The sequence below is a fragment of the Dreissena polymorpha genome, chromosome 1 (genome assembly GCF_020536995.1).
Source record: "Dreissena polymorpha isolate Duluth1 chromosome 1, UMN_Dpol_1.0, whole genome shotgun sequence".
Taxonomy (NCBI): Eukaryota; Metazoa; Mollusca; class Bivalvia; order Myida; family Dreissenidae; genus Dreissena; species Dreissena polymorpha.
The window spans coordinates 28,313,254-28,336,467 of record NC_068355.1 but is presented as its reverse complement, the minus strand read 5'-3'; the positions used below and the strand labels follow the sequence as shown (position 1 = coordinate 28,336,467).

Below are 23,214 nucleotides of genomic sequence, written 5' to 3'. Positions count from 1 at the left end.
TTTATTAAGATGAGGTGGCAAAGAATGGTATGAATTTACATAAGGTAAAATATCCTTTTAAATTGTTTGTTTATTGTAAAATCATATATATTCGTCCGCATGTTATTTCGTGGTTAAAAAAAGACTTTCATGGACGTGGTAGTTAATGCATGACTTTCTCAGTTTGGAAACAATAAATATGGAATTTGTGTAAGTTATTTTCCAGTGTGTTTGTATTTAATTTGTGGATCGTTTAACCCTTAAAATCAATAAAAAATAATGTCCCGCGAATAATAGTGTTTTTGCAGTGTATAAATAAGTGAAGTGTACGAGAATGATATGATATGATTTCACAGAAGGTAAAATGGCGTCTATTCTTGTGTATATCGTGTTTTCAGTACAACTTATTTTACTTGATGATCAATAACTCAAACCCTTTTCCAGCTCGATGCTTTATAACTTACCGATACAGACACCTCAGAAACACAACACGGCAATAATTTCTGTCATCCCCATGCAGGCCTTGAGATTTTGTAAAGCTGTAAGATATTTAATTAAGCCTATTTGATTGGAATCTATTCCATCCAATGCCGTATAGAGTCTTATTGCGAGGAGGTGTTAAGTTTTCATTGAGTATACAGTGTTTTTTTTTTAGTCAAAACAGGCCCCGTCACAAAGGAGCATGATTTACATAAAACCACCATTTTTTCACAGGATATTATGCGTTCTTGATAGTTTCATGGAATAAATGCGTTTTGTTTCATGGAATTAACGAGTATGGAAAAGTGTAAAGAAAAATAATTAAATTGGAAAATTTGTATGGGAAAATAATTAAAACAAGCAAATTCGTTGAATTGATAGCACACGCCAATATGCTTCTGGACACAAAAGTATTATATTTGACACTCAAAACAACAATGTTTCAAGATACAAAGGGCCAAAACTCCGTTATGAAACAGATGGTGTACATTGCCATTTGGCGTGCATCATCCTCTTATCCATATATATTCTCATTTCATATTTCAATAAAATCGGCCAAAGCACTTCAAAAATATGGCTCCGGACACACAAAAAGCATTTTCAAGATACAAAGGGCCATAACTCTATTATTAACTGATGGTGTACAATGCCATTTGGCGTGGATCATCCTCTTATCCATATGCATACTCATACCAAGTTTCAATGAAATCCGCAAAAGCACTTACAAGATATGGCTCCGGACAGACGGGCGGACGGACGGAAAGACGGACGGACGGAAGGACTGACAGACAGCGCAAAACAATATCCCTCCGCCTATGGCAGGGGATAATAAAAAGTACAGAATCTCGTATTGAGCACATCTAAACTCACAAATTCGCACTGAAAGAAGCCCAAACACGTTTTAATAATATTATATTTATTCTTCGATATAGCATAAAAGAAGTTTACAGTATATTTACTGTATTCTGTTATATAAGTTAATATTATTTGCTCTTGAAAGCCCTTTATAAATTTAAGCACCGACAATGGAAGCCATATGTCTTATCAGGCATTATTATAATAATTTTAATTGTTCAAACATTTTTACGTAAAGGATCAATCTGAAGCTTGGCATGCACATTGAGGATAGATGAAAAATGATAAGGAAGTGCATATTTTTTGCGTTTTAAACAGTTCAGGTTGTCTTATAGGTTACATTATACTAAATAATCTTTTCATGTAGGGCTGTACTGACTAAAAAAATCATATTTTACTCGAAGCCATGTTTTACACTTTAGACTGGTGTTCTGACTTTATCTCTTGGATATATTGGAAGGGAAAGAAAAGGTGCTCAGTATTTAATCCCTGACATATGATAAAGTTAGAGACTAAAGTACAAGTTTGACCTGAAAACAGTTACATTGCACTAGAAAATGGCCGCAAAATTTAAGGCGCAAAAGAAGTAGAGTTTGATTTGAGTAAAGTAAATGTTTAGTTTAACATGACATATCTTTTTAACCAGGTTTTCCGAAGGAAAAAACTGGTTATTAGATTGGCGAATGCGGGCGGGCTGGCTGGCTGGCTGGCGGGCTGGCGGGCTGGCGGAATAAGCTTGTCCGGGCCATAACTATGTCGTTCATTGTCAGATTTTAAAATCATTTGGCACATTTGTTCACCATCATTGGACGGTGTGTCGCGCGAAATAATTACGTCGATATCTCCAAGGTCAAGGTCACACTTTGAGTTCAAAGGTCAAAAATGGCCATAAATGAGCTTGTCCGAGCCATAACTATGTCGTTCATCGTCAGATTTTAAAATCATTTGGCACATTTGTTCACCATCATTGGACGGTGTGTCGCGCGAAATAATTACGTCGATATCTCCAAGGTCAAGGTCACACTTTGAGTTCAAAGGTCAAAAATGGCCATAAATGAGCTTGTCCTGGCCATAGCTATGTCATTCATTGTGAGATTTTAAAATCATTTGGCACATTTGTTCACCATCATGGGACGGTGTGTCCCACGAAAGAATCACGTCAATATCTCCAATGTCAAGGTCGCCACGACTAAAAAAAGATTTAAAAAAAAAAAAAAACTTACAAAGGGGGTTAATTTTTTTTGGTCATTTCAAAAGTTCAGTTTGAGTTTTCTCCCTTTATCAGATTTTTTTTTCACAATGAAAACCTGGTTTTGTGACAATTTTGTCCCTTGTTTATATTTTAAATTCATTTATATTCCTGGATTTCTCAGTTTCATACATGCCATAATTTTTCAGACCAATTCCGGGACATTGAGTTAAATTGTCCGGGACTTTTGCCGATTTTCCGGGACATGTATAGATTGTAGCGATATTTATAGACATATGCATTTTTTGTACGTTTTTTTTGTGTTTCGCATCGTTAATTGCAAAAGTTCGAAAGCCTATCCGAAATACACTTGATCTATTAACGTCAATTTAAACATTACTACTTCAGTTACTAAATACAAGCTACGTGTTTTCAGTGTAAGCGTTCTAAACATAGATGGTGACGTCACTGCGGTATTGTTATTAAGACCGGTGTGTAACGCGTAGTTGTTGATACGCCTTTATTCATTTATAACATTTATATAATAAAAAATACAACAATACAGTACGGTTAGATCCTCAACTCAAATCAATTCACAATACATACAACCAATCACAATAAAACAAAAACAACTTCTTTGTCGGTTAAACGTACGAACATAAACTGCTTTTAATTTTTTACTCAGCAAGGTTGGACTTCAGATGTGTGAACAACTATCCTTTGCCCTTACGAAGCGGGAAATAATGACGTAGTAGATTAAAGTCAATTAACAACCACATTAAACAATGCCGCCTTTTCGGTTTGACCGCGAACGTGAGACAATCGATATGATAACAGGACCCCTGTTAATTGATCGATTTTGACACGTAGCGTTGTCTGCCTATTCGGGTAGGCATTGTCATGGAGACGCTGCAGAAATACACTGATTCGGGGTGCAGTTAAGCCTAAGATAAGGTACATGTATTTATGGATTTTGTAAATTCCGGGACATTTGACAGATTTCCGGGACAGCGGGACAAATTCTTCATTTCCGGAACTGTCCCGGACAATCCGGGACGTAAGGCATGTATGCTCAGTTTGGAAAAATAAATGAGGAATTTGTGTCAGTTAAATTCCCATGTGTTTGTGTTAAATTTGTGGATCGGTCAACCCTTAAAATCAACAAAGCATAATGTCCCACAAATATTACTGATTTGACAGTGTACCTGTGTATTAAGAATACTAAAAATGAAGTGGATAAGAATTGCATGATATCATAGAAGGTAAAATGGCATCTATTCTTGTGTATATCACTGTTAATAGCACTAATTTACTTCTTAGTACTTGTTTTACTTGAGTATCAATAACTCAAACCCATCTTCAGCCTAAAGCTTTCCAAACCTCTGACAGTAACACAAAACCTGAAGAATTTCCGTCATCCCCATGCAGGCCTTTGGATGTTTCGCGCAAAAAATCTCAATCCTAAAATAGCATTTTTTCCCAAAATGTTCTGGGAAAGGCCTGCCATGTTGCCTTGAGGTTTTACACAGTTGTGCGATGGTTAATATGATTGGAATCTATTACTTTGAATGCCTTGGTTTTATAGAGCCTGTTTGCCAGGGGGTGTTAAGTTCTTGGTGATATACAGTATTGTTTTTTGTCAAATTTGGGGTCCAAACTCCACCCCATTCGCAATCCTAAAACTATATTTTTTCCTCAAATGACTGCCTAAAATTTTCAATTGAATGTAAAAGTGAAATTATGGGCATTTTTCACTGTTGAATTGAGCTGAAAAGAATTAACAGTTCAAAAGAGTTAGTTAAAATTGTGGTAACTGACCAATTATCTGCAACTAATCTTGCTACTAGATGTTTATAAAAAATATATATTATATTCGATATTTTACATGACTGTCCCAGTCATCTAAGCGGAACTGTATTTTTTATAAGGATCGGAGTTAGTGTTCGTGAGTCATATAAATAGATATATTGTTGCAGGAAAGCGAATCATTTCTGTCGTCAGTTGTCAAACAAAAATACGGTTGTTAATAAAATGCATTATTTTTATCTTTCTGGGATATTGTTTTAGTATTTTGATGCTGCATTAACAAATCTAAGTGTATATGAAGTGAAACACCAAAAATAAACAACGGTTGCGATAGACACCTATAAACATAGCATATACTGTTAGATGTGTATAATGCCACTCAAAGAAAAAGAAATTTATCACAATATCAAGTTTGTCTCCCTATCCAGCTCTCTAACTTGAGCCTTAGTTAATATAATATTGAACACCCTTATTCTCAAGTGTATAGTATTTCTAAGCAAAAAACCAGCAACACCAATGTCCCAATTTTTGGGAAAAAAAATCAATTTTTCCCAATTGGAAGGGCCCCGCCCTTTTTCCTAAAACAGTAAAAAAGAGCTTTACAGTCAGTTTTTTGTATGCATGCAACTGCAACAATGTAAGGTCAAATGATTTCCTACCTAGAAAATTAAGGTCATAAACTAAATAATTAAGAGATTTATCTCTGTCACTAATTGCTACCAAGTTTCACTCTGCAACAATTTTTAATCCAATTTTTACCAAAATTTGCTTTTGAGTTAGAGTGAACAATCACTGTTTTAACAACAACTCAAGTGTTTTTTACATTTCGTTAGCCTTTGAGCCCCATCACTTTCCCTTGTACTCGTCAGGTGCTTGACCAAATACAAGAGGCCGTCCCATCAATCAGTCATCAAAGTCAGTTGAGATGGACCAGAACAAGGCAGAAACTCAGCAACATTTAACTTACTGTAAGAAACCCAGCAGTATTCTACTCACCTTCAGTCTGCTTCCAGTCTGTTATTGAGTGTTTTTCAAAAAACATATGTGCCTTGCTTTGAAAAACAGGATGGAATGTATTTGTATCAAGTGTTTTCCCACATAAGCCTGTGCAAAGGAAGTCTCTTCTAAAATAAAATTCAGTCTAGGCGGAAAGTGTTGTCCCTGATTAGCCTCTGTTGCTGTACAGGCTTATCTAGGACGACACAAAATGCAACATTTATAAAGACCTATTATATAAGAATGAGGTTCAAAGTAAGTCCGCCTGCAGTCTGTAACATAGTTTTACAATGTGATACAAGGTGAGCATCGATCTGGGAAAATGGGGCTTAATGCATTTAAAGTGCCATCCTCATTAGCCTGTGCAGTGTGAACACAGACTAATCAGGGACGATAATTTCCACTTTCGAGGAATGTATGTTTCAAAGGAAATTTATTGTAAACAAAAGTCAAGCCTAAGGGTAAAGTATCGTCTCAGGTGTGCCAATGAGGACTGCACAGGCTAGTGTGGGATGACACAATATGCACATGCATTAAAAACAATTTTCCCAGAACGTTTCTTAAGTTAAGTCTGCTTCCAGTCTATTGTAAAGTGCTATTTAAAACTCCGATGAGAACAAATATGGTATTAAAAACAAGATGATTAAAAAGTGGTTAATGAGATAATGACATGCATCTACATGCAAATTAAAAATAATTGTTAAGCTATACTAAGTTTAGAAATGTATGATATAATTTACAGATATAAAATTTCATGTAAAATCTCAATATATTTATACATTGCCGTTAAAAGGTATTCAATGTATTTTAATTAGATAATGAAATGTTTATTTATTTAAATGAATAAAGAAAGAACAAAATGAAATAATACAGTCAAAATGTATGAAGAGAACCTAATTCATGTGTTGGAACTTGTTCACAGATTATCATAATTACAATTTTCAAAAAATTATAATATTTTCAGTAGGTTATTTTTACAAAGTATTAAAACGAAAGTATACACTTAGAAAAATAATGAAATTATTGGTCATATATCAAAATATAAAAAAATAAAAAATTAAGCATTACAAACACTTTTCTTAACAATGTGACATATGTTAAATCATTATTTTTGGGACATTAATTAATATTGAATTTGTGGGTTTACTGATCCATGAATTTTATTCAAACACAGGAAAATGACCCTCGAAAATTCCATATTTTATCCAGAATCAGACATCCACAAATGTACATGTCCACGAAAAAGTAATTGAAGAAAAATTATGCCAACGAATATAAATGATTTTACAGTATCTGGGATGCAGAATTCCATTGAATTGGCGATTAAAGCCTTGCTCTTAGCAGATATTTGATTGCCATTGGGCGACCCAATTTGTTGTATCAGTCAGCGCCTTTTTTTAAATAGTTTCCTGTCTGGAATGGACATGATTCAGAGCTATATTTCATTCTACGGAATGGCAGTTTTTCACACAAGTACATTTAAAATGCATTTCCGTATATGCCAGTTTACATTAAACATTTAATCAAAAACGCATGTAAAATAATATTTTGATGGGTTTGTGAAAGTAAGTTCCGTGCTATTAAAAAGATCCATTATAATTTCCATTTGAAAGATTTCACACTGCAAATTTGTTCAATGTCAGGTATTATCACACCAATTAGTCCTAATGGACGCGGTACAGGTACTTTCCCTTATTGGGAAAAAATCCATGGTGTATTTCGTACATACTAGTTCAAAAGACTGACTGGGACAAAATGTTTCAGATTGGTTTTCTCAACATTACAGCAACTGCTCAGCACAGAAGACTACTTTTGTTTTATGTTGATTTACTTTTGAATTTGTGTCTATTTTAAATTTTTAAGCAGATTTTAACAGTCAAAGATCTGTAAAGGTATGTTAAAAAAGTTGTGTGTGTTGTTAAAACTTCAGGAAGACATTAATTTTAAATTGTTGCCTGCCATTTACTGAATCATATGTTGACAGTAAAACATCTGTGAAGACATTTCAAAAGTAAAGTGATTAATAGAATGAGTACCATTAAAAATTATTAAATTGTTAACAAATTGATTTTTTTATTTATTGTTATGTAGGAAAGAAATGGCTTAAAAGATAAATCAGCTGCACTTTTGGAAAATGGGTATTAATTTATGTGCTTAAATTGTTATCCCAGATTAGCACGTGCAGTATGCACAAACTAATCAGTGACAACACTTTCCTCTTTATTTTGTTATTGAAAGGAAGTTTCTTTTTTATAAAAATTCAGTAAAGTCAGTGTCCTACCTGATAAGCTTATGTGGACTTGACATGCTTATCTGAGATGACAATTATGAATATTAATGAGCTGCATATTGGTTTATGAAATTACATCTCTGCAAGTTGAGAAAAAAAATCGTTATTATGAATTTTAATGTTAATATAACATTGACCAAAACTTGTAATGATTTAATACGAAATGGTTTGATTGAATTAAATTTCATGTTTTTTTTTACAAGGAACCAATGAAATGCCTGTTTAAAAATTAATGAGAATGAAATGTTTCTGTTAAAAACCTTCACATCCAATCAAGAGGCTTAGTTTGTTATAGATTGTTGTATAAACACTTTCGTAACTGTTTCACATCACCCATGGTGCTGTTGTTTTCAGGTGAGCATGAGCAATGTTATCGAGTTGACGTGGCAACGGCACCAGTCGGACCCCCAGGAGCCTCAGTACAGGAAAACCCTTCCCCTCTCCTGATCCCTAGCTCCTCCCCTTTGACCTCCTGCTTCAAAGCTTCATTGAACAATACTGGTCTGCTGGAATATCTGAGCATGTTGAGTTTTCTCAAGCTGTTCTCAACAACTGCAATGTCCGTGTTGATTGATCCACACTCGTGCCTGAGTAGTTAGTTAAGCTCCAGTGCCGGAGGTGGGTCAAGTATTTCAGACACGCGGAGTTATAGCAGTAGTTATGGTAATACCAACAGTCACTGATTGTGGACTTCACAACGAATAGTATGAAGAATTAAAAGTTGGATAACTTGTTGCATGCTTTGTTGGACTAACAGAGCAACATCGAATAATGGTAGAAAATCTAGAAACAGTTAAAGAGTTATAGATCGAAGCATAAGCTTTCCACGGGGTCTACTTCTGATTTCAATAGTAGTAGCATTATGGACCATCCTGAATTTTCCACTTATGCATCCAAAATGTTCAAAGTGAACGTGCTTTTTACGCAATTGCTGACAAAAAAAACTTTGTTATGAACACTCATAGCACGATGAATACATCAGGTGTGCTTCAGGCGCAAATTCTTCCCAACAACATTAACACGGTGCCTAAGGTGTACCCATCATGGTTTGTTACGAGCACTTCACACTCCAAGACAAAACAGCCTCGCATTGAATAGACACTTGATAAAGCGTTGAAAAATGACAGAAGTTTTGTTGTGTGGTCCAGTATGCCTTTTGACTCCAACCCAACATTAGGTAGAACTCAAACTCAGCCCTTAGCAATCACAGCGAGGCCAGCATGGCATCTCACCTTCTTGACCCTCAGGTGAGACCTTACAGGTTTATTTATTTTAAAAATTGGGGCTGATAATTAAGTCTTATTCATAATCTCAAAATGTCTATATTTTAACATAATTTTACAGGCTAAAATTCCCAATTGACGGTTTGCCATAAAAAGGACACTTTTCACAGAGCTAGCCCCTAGTTCTAGCACATGTCTAAGTCGTTATGAGAATTACTGGCTTAATATACTTATTTCACTAAGTTTTATTACTATTTTGAAGTTATATATGTTATAAAAAAAATGTATGTTGTTTATTTCACAAAAACTGTAAAAACATTTATTTTCGTCAGCTCGAAATTGTGTGTTGAAGAAAAATGACTATTGCATCAGCACTTTAATTTATTAATTTATGATAACAAAAAATAAACAAAATTGTGTCAGTCAATACCTGATTTGTTTTTAGTACATATCCGCGATACATTGCGGTGGGAAAAATGGAAAAACCTGTGAGATTAACTTGCAGGAGGTAGACCATGTTTAGCACATGTAAATTAACAAGTCTTTTATTATCAGGTGAATGAGTTTTTTTTGTTATAGGTCCCTGTAGTAACTGGCCCTTATTACTGTATGCCCATAACAAGTTCATTGTAATGAATTAAGCTGATTGGTGGGACTGAATAACTGTTTAAATACCATTTTTCTAAGATAAATATATATCATATAATCAAATATAATACATCATTTTTATACCCCCATTTCCATTAGTAATGGGGGCATATAGGAATCACTTTGTCGGTCGGTCTGTCCCGAAATTTCATCCGATCTTCACCAAACTTGGTCACAAGTTGTATCTAGATGATGTATATGTCAAGTTTAAATATGGGTCATGCCGGGTCAAATACTAGATCACGGGGTCACTTAGTGTGTTTTAAACCAAAAGTTTGTCCGGACCATAACTATGTCATTTATGATTAGATTAAAAATAACTTGGTACATTTTTTCACCATCATGGGACGGTATGTTTTGTGAAAAAAGTATGTCGATATCTCCAAGGTCAAGGTCACACTTGGAGTTCAAAGGTCAAATGCTTGTCTGGGCCATAACTTTATCATTTATTGTGAGATTTTAAAATCACTTGGCAAATTTGTTCACCATCTTTGGACGGTTTGTCGCGCGAAAGAATTACGATATCTCCAAGGTCAAGGTCGCACTTTGAGTTCAAAGATCAAAAATGGCCATAAATGATCTTGTCCGGGCAATAACTTGTGTCGTTCATTGTGAGATTGTAAAATCATTTGGCACATTTGTTCACCATCATTGGACGGTGTGTTGCGTGAAAGAATTTTACGTTGACATCTCCAAGGTCAAGGTCAAACTTTAAGTTCAAAGGTCAAAAATGGCCGTAAATGAGCTTGTCCAGTCCATAACTATGTTTTACATTTTGAGATTTTAAAATCATTTGACACATTTGTCCACCATCATTGACCAGTGTGTTGCGCGGAAGTATTATGTCGATTTCTCCAAGGTCAAGGTTACAATTGAGTTCAAAGGTCAAAAATGGCCATAAATCAGCTTGTCCGGGCCATAACTATGTCATTTATTGTGAGATTTTAAAAACATTTGACACATTTGTTCACCATCATTGGACGGTGTGTTGGGCAAAAGAATTGCATCAATATCTCCAAGGTCAATGTCACACTGTGAGTTCAAAGGTCAAAAATGGCTATAAATGATCTTGTCCTGGCCATACTATGTCATTCATTGTGAGATTTTAAAATTTCTTGGTACATTTGTTCACAATCATTGGATAATGTGTCATGCAAAAGAATTACGTCAATATCTCCAAGGTCAAGGTCACACTTGGAGTTCTAAAGTGAAAAATTGCCATAAATGAGCTTGGCCGGGCCATAACTATGTATTTCATTGTGGGATTTTAAATGACTCATTACATTAATTCTGTTCACAGTCATTGGACAGCCTGTCATGCGAACGAATTCAAGAATTCAAGAGTTCAAAGGTCAAAATGGCCATAAATAATAATGGCATAATAATTCTTAAAAATCGCCATAAATTAGATTCTCTTGTTTTGTGAAGACAGCATGCAGATTAGTCTGTGTCAATGCGACATGTGGAGGTATACGTCACGTCTGTGACAAAGCTCTAGTTTTAATTCTAGCTATTTATGACAGACAGTTTAACTACATGTATATCAGACAATAATGTCAATTAATTAAACACATTTGAATTGATACACAAACATTAGATTATAGTAAATGTAGGTAAATTAAAACAATCAAACACACATAAGTACGTTTTTTATTTCATCGTCATTAAAATGCAGAATCTATATCAGTCAGTTGTTGACCATAAAGCGTTATTGTATTTGATCCAGATCCGCCGTTTGCCTGCAACACCTGAAAAACACAAAACGGATAATACAGTTGTAAACAATTAGCGCTAATCATTACTATTGTACCTTAGTGAAGTCAATGTTTTAGATACAGCTTTTGGGTTGTAATTGGATTTGATTATTGTTTAAATCAAAGCCAATATGTTTGCGAGAAACGATGGCACTATATTTCTTTTATATCCTAATGCACACAATTTCAACACTAGAAGTGAAACTTTAAATCAAAGGTGTGTCCTACAAACAGATGCCATATAATGTAGATACACTGTATAACTACGTGTTGTATCTATTCAATATCACTTACATTGCATAGTTTTAAACAGAATAGGCAATAATAACTATTAAAATTATAAAAGTCCCCTGTAGCAAGATAGAATGTGGCAGGGCTATAGATAATTTTTTGGGTAATTGGGTTTTTCAACCCCTGTAGTGACAACAATAGGGTTTTTGTAAATTCAATAGAGTTTTAGCAAAATGTTTTACCCCCTACTTTTGAGCTTAATTGGGTTTTTGACCCCCGTTTTTTAACTCAATTGGGTAATTTAGGGAATGACATATATAATATAATAAAAATCTACTAAGATTACTATATTATTATGTGCATGTGAAAAATAAATCAACATTTGTAGCAACATTAGTTAGTTTAAATTTACTTTTCATGTTTGTGCATAATGTACATTTCATACCTTCACTTTCCATATCCATCACCAGTCACGGGTGTTTGTCTCGCCACTATTAAAGTTTTTTCACTTTCACTCCCCATAAACGTGTTTTTTGGGTTTAACAACCTCGTTCAAAATCTCCGATAATAACGGGCGAACTAAATTCTCGGGAGAAATGATCACATCTTGCAACAGATCGTTCAGCAAAGCAGCACAAAAGCTTTCGGTTTCCCCAATATTCTGGCTAAATACCTGTCCAAAGTGTTTGTTTGTGTGAGGATTCTCTTTCTACGGTCACGAGAAGCCATTTTGATATTTTAAGAAAATGAAAATAGAAATCGGATGGGTGTATGAATAATTACAGTAAAGATTGATAACCGCTGGAAAGACTGCCTTCTTTTCTTCATAGGACGACATACATGTATAAACTATTCGGTACATTTTTGTACGGGAAATAACCAGTCTAAAAAAAGACGTACCGTGTTTGTAAGGATTGCATTTCGTGACGCAAAATTTTCTTACAGGAAATACGTAATTAACTTTATATTTGCGTTTCTGTACGCTTGATATTGAATTTAATTACGTTTTTGGTTATTTTAATTAAGTAATAACGCACATACGCTTGTAATGTGGTACACTCAATTCACCATAGACGTCCATCTGTCTTTCTGTATCTGTGTCTAATCCATAGCCAAACGTGTGTGATCAAGTACTCATAAACTTACAGTATTCAACTCACATCTATTTGTTTCTTAAGATATGCTATACAATAGTAAAGTATCACATTTAAAGTTGAAAAAAGTCTCACATTTAACGTTGTATACATGTAGTCTCACATTTAAAGTTGTATTGTTTCACCTTTAAAGGTGTACATTGTAACATTTTAATTTGTATAGTCACACATTTAAAGTTGTATAGTCTCAAATGTAAAGTTGTATATGTTCACTTTTAAAGGTGTACATTCTCACGTTTTAAGTTTTGTAGTGCCACATTTTAAGTTGTATTGCTCAGTCTCTTATTAAAGGGGCCATCCAACAGATTTTGGCATTATTGAATGAAGCATGTCATTAAATGCTTTATGTTGATAAATTTAAACATTTGACCTAAAAATCTCCTGTAAAAAAACACAAGAATACAACTTTAAAAAATGGAAAAAATAACCCTCAACAGGGCTCGAACCACTGATCCCTGGAGTCCTGGAGTTAAAAGTCTCCCGCCTAGACCACTTGACCATCCATGCGCATGCTTAGAGCGATGTATTTTTACCTATATAAGCAATCCTCGTAGTTTCCCAAAATATAACTACAACAACAGAACTTTCCAAATTATTCAATCGTTTTGCGTCAAACGACGCTTTTTAATTCGTCTTTTCAAATCGTCAAAAGATGCATATAATGGATAGTTAAAAGCATGGTAAATTGTCAGTATTACTATTTCCTCAAAAATATCATAAAAAAACGAAAATTTGCGAATCTGAAACAACTTTTTTTGTCAATGTACCAATCTGTTGGACGGCCCCTTTAAAAGTTATGCAGTCTCACGTTTGAAGTTGTTTAATCTCCCATGTTATGTTTTCCTTTTCAGCAAATATTATTAGCCAACAATACAAACATCGTTAAAGTAAATGTCGATGGAAATCGGCGGCACCCCTTTCGTTAACAAATACTACAACTCGCTCAAGAAATTAAGTACAAAGACGTATTGCAGCAGCCTAGCACACCACATCTTCTCCAATGTTGGCTACATCAACACTTCGAACAGCAGAGCATTGGTGCGTCCATGTTTACTGTTTTGACTTTTTGTTACCTCACCTGATTGCTCAGGTGAGCTTTTGTGACCGGTCTTTGTCCATCGTATGTCCGTCCGTCCGTCTGTTAACATTTGCTCGTACACACTCTAGAGGCCACATTTCTTGTCCTATCTTCATGAAACTTGGTCAGAAGCTTTGTCCCAATAAAATCTCGACCGAGTTCGAAACTGGGTTGTTCCGGGTCAAAAACTAGGTCACTAGGTCAAAAACAAGAAAAACCTTGTAAACACTGTAGAAGTCACATTTCATGCCCAATCTAAATGTAACTTTGTCAAAATGTTTGTCTTAATGATATCTTGGATGAGTTCAAAAGTGGTTCTGATCCGTTGAAAAACATGGCCGCCAGTGGGAGGGGCAGTTTTCCTTCTTTGGCTATAGAGAAACCTTGTAAACACTTTAGAAGTCACAATTTTTGTCCAATCATCATGAAAGTTGGTCAAAACATTGGTTCAATTGATGTCGCGGCTTACTATGGCACGCAGTGAAGCGTGAACAACAGTCGATAAGTGATAGTGTTGTTTACACACGGCTGGGAGTGTTTTTAACACTTAAGAAATAACCAATTCAAGTGTCATTGCAATGGTAATATTGGCAGTTTACTGGTATATAAATCATTAAATTTCGGTACTAGTCATGAATTTCTTTGTCGTGATAAAAAACGCGCGAAAATTGGCGTGGGTGTATTTATTTGTAAATAATAATTTCGTAGCGGGTACAACATTTAGATAATTTAATTTCCATTGAAAGTATCGTTGTAAATTTCAACTAAAGTACCGCGATATCTCGCGAATTATGTGACGTTGACATTTCCTCTTAATAAACTAAAATTCAAACAGGCTGTATCGTTACCGTTACGCTGTTTCAGTTTCTTAAATAGGACTACTTATAAGGGTAAATTCGAATCTATGCACAATTGTATTTTATACATTCTTTTTATGGCAAGAATTCTTCTTTTTAGCTGATTCGCGAGCGATATTTTACATGAAAATAAAAAATATAATTTACATTTTGGTTTTCATGATAATTACAGATACCGGTACGTATGTAGATATGAAAATGTTGATTGTAGAATTGGTTTGCAATTACATGTATTACTATACAAATATGTAGCAGCGCAGTATATAAAAAAAAAACATTGGGAAATTTGACAAATTAACCGCAATAAAATAAAGTTAGACATTTCTAGAGTTGTGAGTACAATAAGCTACCTAATGAAATTATTACCGACCATATTGCCCAATGCATAAAGTTAAATGTAATAGTCAATATTACTGACAAGAAATTGCCATCACTTTACTGGATACCTAAATTACATAAGACGCCATATAAAAGTCGTTTTATCGCTAATTCAGTGTCTTGTACCACCAAACAATTATCAGTGTATCTTACATCTGCATTGAGTGCTATGAGATATCATATAGCTAAATTTTGTAATAAAGTTTATGAAAATAGTAATATTAACCTACTTTGGTCAATAAAAAACACCTTAGAAGTTATTGATAAAATTGAAAATAAAAAATATAAGGTGTCGCAGGTAAGTACTTATGATTTTTCGACACTATATACAACGCTTCCTCACGCTTTAATAAAATCCAAACTTGTTTCTTTGATTGAAAAAACTTTTGCTAGAGAGAAATGTTTGTATCTAGCTTTAAACACTAAAACAGCTTTTTTTACTAATCAGATATTAGATAATTACATCATTTGGACTGGTCTTGACTTTTGTGCAGCACTTACTTTGCTTTTGGATAACTTGTTTGTTGAATTTAATGGTAAAATATTTAAACAAATTATTGGCGTTCCTATGGGTACTAATTGTGCGCCACTTATAGCTGACCTTTTTTATATTGTTATGAAAGCGAATTTATGTTAGAATTATCTAAAACTAAGCAAGTAGATTTGATTAATTGTTTTAACCTTACTAGTAGGTACATTGATGACATACTTAATTTAGATAATCCATTATTTGAACAATATATTCACAAAATCTACCCAAAAGAACTAGTCTTAAATAGATCGTGTATATCCAATACAGACGCTGCGTATTTAGACTTACATTTAACTATTAATAATAATTTGATCAAAACTAGTTTATACGACAAACGGGACGATTTTAACTTTGAAATTGTGAATTTTCCGTTTCTAGATGGCAACATCCCTAAAGGACCTTCCTATGGTATTTACATTTCGCAGTTGGTACGTTATGCCAGAGCATGTTCGTGTATTAAAGATTTTAATGATCGTAATCTAATATTAACTAAAAAATTGCTAAAACAAGGCTTTTTGTATCATAACTTAAGAAATAAATTTGCTAGATTTTACTCTAAGTATGGTGATTTAATTTCAAAATATAATGTTTCTTTAAAATGGCATTTAAATAATGGAATCTCCCATCCATCATTTTACGGAGATGTTTTGAAGCGTGTCCGCAAATTAAAATATGTTAAACCAAATGTTCATATTAAACTTTTCAATTTAATTAACTTGTTTTTATCAAAAGGATACGATGCTTATGTACTTAAAAACACGTGTTTGATGGTTTTCGATTCACTATATCTTTCTTCCCTTAAAATTTGGAATCATTAGTGATATTATAGGCATTTTTCACTGTTGAATAAAATTGTGTCATTGTGTCGTATGAACAAATCTGCATGAATACTACATTATAGGCATTTGTCACTGTTGAATAAAATTGTGTCATTGTGTCGTATGAACAAATCTGCATGTAAACTACATTTGGACTCAAATCGTACATCAAATCATTTCTGTCTTCAGTTGTCAAAACACCTATATACTGTTTGATTCCAATAATGTCGCTTTAATGGAATTACCATTTGTATTCATTTGCTTCTTAATATTAAATCACGTAAACTTGTTTTATTAGTAGCACAGCCCGATTAATATTTTTATTTAGTACTGCCCTTGGAATTTGTTCACGTCATTATGTCATTATGGATTTTTGTGACGTCATACGACCGACTTTCCCAGTTGTAATCTACATGCATAGGTCATTGGGTTTATAACGTTCCATTTTATTTATATTTTCTCTCTGATAGGCGTTTCTTGTTTGATTTAATTATTTTTAATTTGTTTAGCAGTCACATAAACAACCAAGTATGTAATATGGAATTTTTACACCCATTATTGCTGCTTCTTCCTGTATTTGCGCGATGATTATCTGAGATATTAACTCTATGATTCTACATTCTCAAATCTTTTCTATAAAGAAGGAATGTAGTTGACAATTGTTAATAGTTTTATTTGATCGTTCGTCAAAAAGTTGTAATTCTGTTACTCTTGTATCTTCAATGCAATTGAGTAATTAAATAGTAATTAAATTGAATGCGTTTTAATTCCCTTTTATTATTGTTTAATTTGAGTTACAATGCTATGACGTTAAATTTTATTTACACGTGAATGTATTATGAATATTGCTGGGCCAAGTGTGAGGTTGAGCGCTCTATAACCAGGTTTAAACCCCCAATGCTTTGCATTGACCGTTCCAAGGCGGTGACCCCAGCTTTATTCATATTTTGTGTTTATGTTGGTTTGTATTGTGCTGTATTGTGCTGTTTTGTACTGTTTGGGCAATCGGTCACTTGCCTTAAATAAAGGACCAACTAATTGTTTTTAATGAAAATTCAATACTGCTCCAGCAGCTGGAGTTTCACTTCTTTATATTATATTGCGCGCCGGATACATCGCGCTTGTGATCTTTGGACCCCACCAACCGCGATATATCGGCGTTGCAGTGTAGTCTTGTTAGATATGTATCTATTCAATCCAATGCCTTGGTTGTATAGAGCCTGTTTGCGAGGAGGTGTTTAGTTATTGGTGGGTTTACAGTGTTGTTGTTTTTTGTCAAATTTCGGGTCCAAAATTGACCCCATTTCCAATCCTAAAACTATGTATTTTTCTCAAAACGATATCCTTAAATTCCCAGTTGAAGATAAAGAAAAAGAAATTAATCACAATATGAAGTGCATCATCCTATACAGCTCTATAACTTGAAACTTAGTAAATATAATATTTAAAACACGTGTTCTCCATTGTATAATATTGGTTAGCAAAGAAGTCAGCACAGGCAAATCAGGGACAACACTTTCCGCTTTTATTGAATATATCGTATAAGAAATATATCTTGTAAACGAAAATTCTGTCTAGGCGAAATGTGTTGTTCCTGATTAGCCTGTGCTGCTGTACATGCTAATCTAGGAATACTCTTAGGGCAACATGTATTAAGCCCTGTTATCTCATAATGAGGCTCAAAGTAAGTCTGCCTACAATCTGTTACAGTAAGCCCTGTTATCTCATAATGAGGCTCAAAGTAAGTCTGCCTACAATCTGTTACAGTAAGCCCTGTTATCTCATAATGAGGCTCAAAGTAAGTCCGCCTACAATCTGTTACAGTAAGCCCTGTTATCTCATAATGAGGCTCAAAGTAAGTCTGCCTACAATCTGTTACAGTAAGCCCTGTTATCTCATAGTGAGGCTTAAAGTAAGTCTGCCTACAATCTGTTACAGTAAGCCCTGTTATCTCATAATGAGGCTCAAAGTAAGTCCGCCTACAATCTGTTACAGTAAGCCCTGTTATCTCATAGTGAGGCTTAAAGTAAGTCTGCCTACAATCTGTTACAGTAAGCCCTGTTATCTCATAATGAGGCTCAAAGTAAGTCTGCCTACAATCTGTTACAGTAAGCCCTGTTATCTCATAATGAGGCTCAAAGTAAGTCTGCCTACAATCTGTTACAGTAAGCCCTGTTATCTTATAATGAGGCTCAAAGTAAGTCTGCCTACAATCTGTTACAGTAAGCTCTGTTATTCATGTTATGTGCCATCCAAAGATTAGCGTTTGCATTGGCTTATCAGGGACAGCACATTCCGCTGTTGAGGGACTTTTTGTTAAAAGGAAATTTCTTCTCAACCAAAATCAAGTCTTGGCAAATTGTGTTGTGTTTGGTTAGCCTGTCAGGACTGCTTCCAGTTTGTGTAAGAGTCTTAGGCATATTTAAACATATTTTTTTGTTAGGCCTTATACAAAATTCTGATGAGAACAAACATGGTATAACCAACACTGGTTATTAAGAAAATGACGTGCATGTATATGCCAATTAAAAATATTTGTTAAGCAATCTTATTTTATAATTAACAGAGCTACAATAGTTGTTAAGCCATTTAATTTTATAATTTACAGAGCTACAATAGTTGTGCAATCTTATTTTATAATTTACAGAGCTACAATAGTTGTTAAGCAATCTTATTTTATAATTTACAGAGCTACAATAGTTGTTAAGCAATCTTATTTTATAATTTACAGAGCTAACATTGCATGGTTCTCATGCTTTGTTAACCTTTTATCAAAGCCATGAAAGTAAATCGGTATTCAAACTAGGACACTTATTCTTATTAGAGTGTGGACTCAAAATTTATTTTAATAAAGAGAGAAATTTATTTAAATAAAGACAGACAGAACAAATGCAATAATACAATAAAACATGTATGGAGAGAACCTATTTGGACTTGTTCAAAAATAAGCATAATATCAAATTTCTAAAACTTATAACATATTCAGCAGTTAATATTTACATTGTATTACAAATAAGGATAGTTGTCGTTTTCGTGAATCAATTAAATCTGATAAGATTTTGTTGGGGGGGGGGGAGGCCATGTGTCCAGCAATGCCGACACACAAAATAAACAAAATACGATAGATTCCAGACATATCTAATCTATTTTCAATTTTTAGTGTTCATAATTAAACATTTATAGTATTTCTTTAAGTTAAGAGTGTATGCTTAATAAACAAAATTAATAGATTAAATGACTGAATAAAGTTATTGTACATGTACAAACATAAACATTGTTTGTTTTCCATTGCATGCATGTGAAGTAAGCTGCAAGAATTACTGTCAACATATGTTGGTCTTATACTTGAGGATAGCTTCCTATTTGCAAATCATTTTGCTATCCTTTAGGAGCTTCCGGGGGCCTTCGGCCCTGCGGCCCCCAGCTTAAATATTTCCTTATTTTCCTTTTTTTTAAATTTCACCCATGTATACAGCTTGTTACATGTAACATGTTTATTTACTTTTGATTTTTTGTTTTTTGTGAATTTTAATAGATTTTAACATTCAAAGATCTGTAAAGACATGGTAAAAATGTATGAATGTTTTTGCAACTTTAGGAAGACATTTATGTCAAATGTTTGCCTCCCATTTATTGAAACATATATTTACAGTAAAACATCAGTGAAAGCATTGTAAAAGTAAAGTGATTAATAGAATGAGAACCAATAAAATACATTTTATTTTAACCTCTCCGGTGGTTTATAGAGAAATATCAGTGAAATAAAACTGGTATTTCACTGTTTTAAACAGTGAAAAATAGCAGTAAAAAATATCGATATTTTTCACTGTTTTACTGTGAAATGACGTCATTTTTTTCGACGAAATGACGTAATAAATCCTACGAAATTATCCAGTTTAATTCTTTTACAATATAAATAAGCGGTGAAAAAAGCATAAAATAAAAAGAAAATGTGTTGCATTCGATGGAATATCGATTTTAATTCACTCGTGATCATAAAAAATACATATTTTCACTCGTGGCAGCGCCACTTATGAAAATATTATTTTATATGATCACTCGTGAAATAAAATTGATATCCTATAGAATCCAACAAATATCCTCTATATATTTTGTACAAGTTGATTTTCCCTTTTTTGTTATGCAGGTAAGGAGCTGCTAAAAGATTAATAAGCTGTGTTGTGGGAAAATGTGGCTAAATGCATGTGCTTAAATTGTTATCCCAGATTAGCCTGTGCAGTCTTTAAGGCTAATCAGGGATAACACTGACTCTTTCAAAGTATTTTTTGTTGAAAGGAAGTCTCCTCTTTATGAAAATTAAGTCTAGTCGGAAAGTGTCCCCCCTGATTAGCTTATGGGAAATTTGTGTTAGTTTTGAATATTTATGAGCCACGTATTGGCTTATGAAATTAAATCTCTGCAAGTTTAGATTTTTTTTTATGAATTTACAGGTTTATATAGCACTTGCCAACACTTAAAATGTTTAAATATATAATGGTCTGATTTGATTCATGTGTATGCTATTTTGGACATGTAACCAAGGATATGCCAGATTAAAAAGTCATAAGAATGAAGATTTTCTGTTTAAACAATTCACATCCAATCAAAATGCTAGATTTTTTTATAAATTGAAATACAAACCTTTGTTTCAAGTTCATATCACCCATTGTGTTGTTTTCAGAAGAGCACCATCATCGATATTGATTTGGCGCAGCAACAGCACCAGTCCAGCCCGCATGAGCCTCAGTCAAGGACGAACCTTCCCCTCCACCTGACCCTAGCAGCTTCAGTCCACGACGACCCTTCCACTCGACCTGACCCTAGCGCCTCCACCTTGACCTACGGCCTCAAAAGGTCAGCTTTGTTGAACGATTCCATTCGTCTGCAGGAAATTCTGAGCACGTTGAGTTCTCGTGAACTGTTCTCAACAACTGCAATGTCCTTGTTGAGTGAACCACACTCGAGCCTGAGTTAGTTCAGGTTGAGTGCCGGGATAGGAACAAGTGTTCCAGACACGAGGAGTTATAGCGAAAGTTATGTTAAAGCTAACAATCAGTTCTCGCTGTTGGACACCAGAAAGAATATCAAAACAATAAAAAGTTGGATAACCTGTACAAGGGCAGTAACGACTTCGTTTTGAACACTCATGGTACATCCCTGGGCATGCCTCAGGCGTGAATTCGGACATCTGAAACGAGGTGCTAAAGGTTAACCCATCAGGGTTTGTTACTTTGCACTCCAAGCCCAATTGACCACACATTGAATTGGCAATAGACAAGGCGTAAAAAAATGACAGCAGTTTGGATGTGTCAACCAGTATGCCCTTCGATTCTCAACTCGGCCATAAGCAATATCAATTAGGCTTGCATGTCATCTCAGCTTCTTGAGTATCTGGTATGACATTAAAGAGTTATTTATACTGTCAAAGTTGGGGCAACAATTCAGCCCAATTCCTAATCATAAAAAGTCTATTCCAAATTTTTCCATAATTACTGTCTAAAGTTCACAATTGACGGTTGGCTAAAACAATTATTTGATTTTAATAGGTTGTAACATCTATAAGTAGAACGTTAATATTAAATTTACAATAGTAATACACTTTATATTGATAGCACTTATTCTTAATTTTTAGCTCGGCGTTTTCGGAGAAAACTATAGGTATTGTCATAGCCAGCTCGTCGTCCGCCGGCGTCGTGCTAAAACCTTCACATTTTGCTTTAAAATCAAAGTGCTTCCACCTACAACTTTGAAACCTCATATGTAGATGCACCTTGATGAGGTCTACATGTCACACCCATTTTTGGGTCACTAGGTCAAAGGTTAAGGTCACTGTGACCTCTATAAAATAATAATAATTTCTGTCAAGCTTTCATTTATTAAAAACTGCACCCTAGCCGAGCTTTTGCACTCGTTATGCGTAGCTCTTGTTAAGTAATTTATTAGCAAAAAGTTGTATTGTGTAACATTTAAAGTGGTATAGTCTCACATTTTTGAAGTTATGTCTGTTTAAAAAAAAGATAATTATGGCAACTTGCTACAACATTTCAAGTGGGTTCACGTTATTCATTTAAACAATGCTATTATGAGTGCTACTTTGCACAAAAATCATTTCGCTATCCTAAATATCAATTATAGAAACAATGTTTTGCATTAAACAAACAGGTGTGTTAAGTAAGGTGTTACAGCATATATACATGTATTCAAGACGTATTCGTTTGTTACTAAAAACACTCTATTTTTCTATGTTTAGTTTACTTGCCATTTCCTTTTCAGATTACATTATTATCCAAGAAGAAGAACATTGTTGAAGTAAATGTTGAAAACAGTCCAACCCCCCTTCTCACACAAATACTACAAGTCGCTCAAGACATTCAGCACGCCACCTATGAACATCTCGCACAAAAACAACAAGTCGTTCAAGAAATTCAGCACGCCTCCTATGAACATCTCCCACAAATACAACAAGTCGCTCAAGATTCAGCACGCCACCTATGAACATCTCCTACAAATACTACAAGTCGCTCAAGAAATTCAGCACGCCACCTATGAACATCTCCCACAAATAATACAAGTCGTTCAAGAAATTCAGCACGCCACCTATGAACATCTCCAACAAATACTACAAGTCGCTCAAGAAATTCAGCACGCCACCTATGAACATCTCCCACAAATACTACAAGTCGTTCAAGAATTTCAGCACGCCACCTATGAACATCTCCCACAAATACTACAAGTTGCTCAAGAAATTCAGCACGCCACGTATGAACATCTCGCACAAATACTACAAGTTGTTTAAAAATTTGGCAGGCCACGTATGTACATCTCCCAGAAATACTACAAGTCGTTCAAGATTCAGCACGCCACCTATGAACATCTCGCACAAATACTACAAGTCGCTCAAGAAATTCAGCATGCCATCTATGAACATCTCCCACAAATACTACAA

The 23,214-nt window shown here is 34.3% G+C and overlaps 1 protein-coding gene and 1 long non-coding RNA gene across 3 annotated transcripts; both read left to right on the top strand.

Annotated features, from left to right (window-relative positions):
- The first annotated feature begins 1,861 nt into the window (after window positions 1-1,861).
- Window positions 1,862-2,570, top strand: LOC127864997 (uncharacterized). Its single transcript, XR_008042437.1, has 2 exons — window positions 1,862-2,189; window positions 2,352-2,570. It is a non-coding gene; the product is annotated as an uncharacterized LOC127864997 (long non-coding RNA).
- A 2,606-nt stretch (window positions 2,571-5,176) lies between these two features.
- Window positions 5,177-23,073, top strand: LOC127864956 (uncharacterized). 2 transcript variants are annotated; one of them, XM_052404853.1, is made up of 5 exons: window positions 5,177-5,277; window positions 7,950-8,842; window positions 13,457-13,643; window positions 20,950-21,122; window positions 22,542-23,073. In XM_052404853.1, the coding sequence occupies exons 3-5, from the start codon at window positions 13,497-13,499 to the stop codon at window positions 22,579-22,581; spliced, it is 360 nt and encodes a 119-aa protein (XP_052260813.1). In that variant the 5' UTR covers window positions 5,177-5,277; window positions 7,950-8,842; window positions 13,457-13,496; the 3' UTR covers window positions 22,582-23,073. The 2 variants fall into 2 exon arrangements, 1 of the variants encoding a protein (XP_052260813.1); XR_008042355.1 differs by lacking the exon at window positions 5,177-5,277 and having other exon boundaries at window positions 7,954-8,842; window positions 20,950-21,662.
- The last annotated feature ends 141 nt before the right edge of the window (window positions 23,074-23,214 follow it).

What these genes read in the sequence shown, in the direction of transcription:
- LOC127864956 (XM_052404853.1), top strand. Translation starts at nt 13,497, where the DNA reads ATGTCGATGGAAATCGGCGGCACCCCTTTCGTTAACAAATACTACAAC. An exon ending in CTTCGAACAGCAGAGCATTG is followed by an intron (nt 13,644 to 20,949) that starts GTGCGTCCATGT and finishes TGTTGTTTTCAG; the next exon opens with AAGAGCACCATCATCGATAT. An exon ending in TTGACCTACGGCCTCAAAAG is followed by an intron (nt 21,123 to 22,541) that starts GTCAGCTTTGTT and finishes TTTCCTTTTCAG; the next exon opens with ATTACATTATTATCCAAGAA.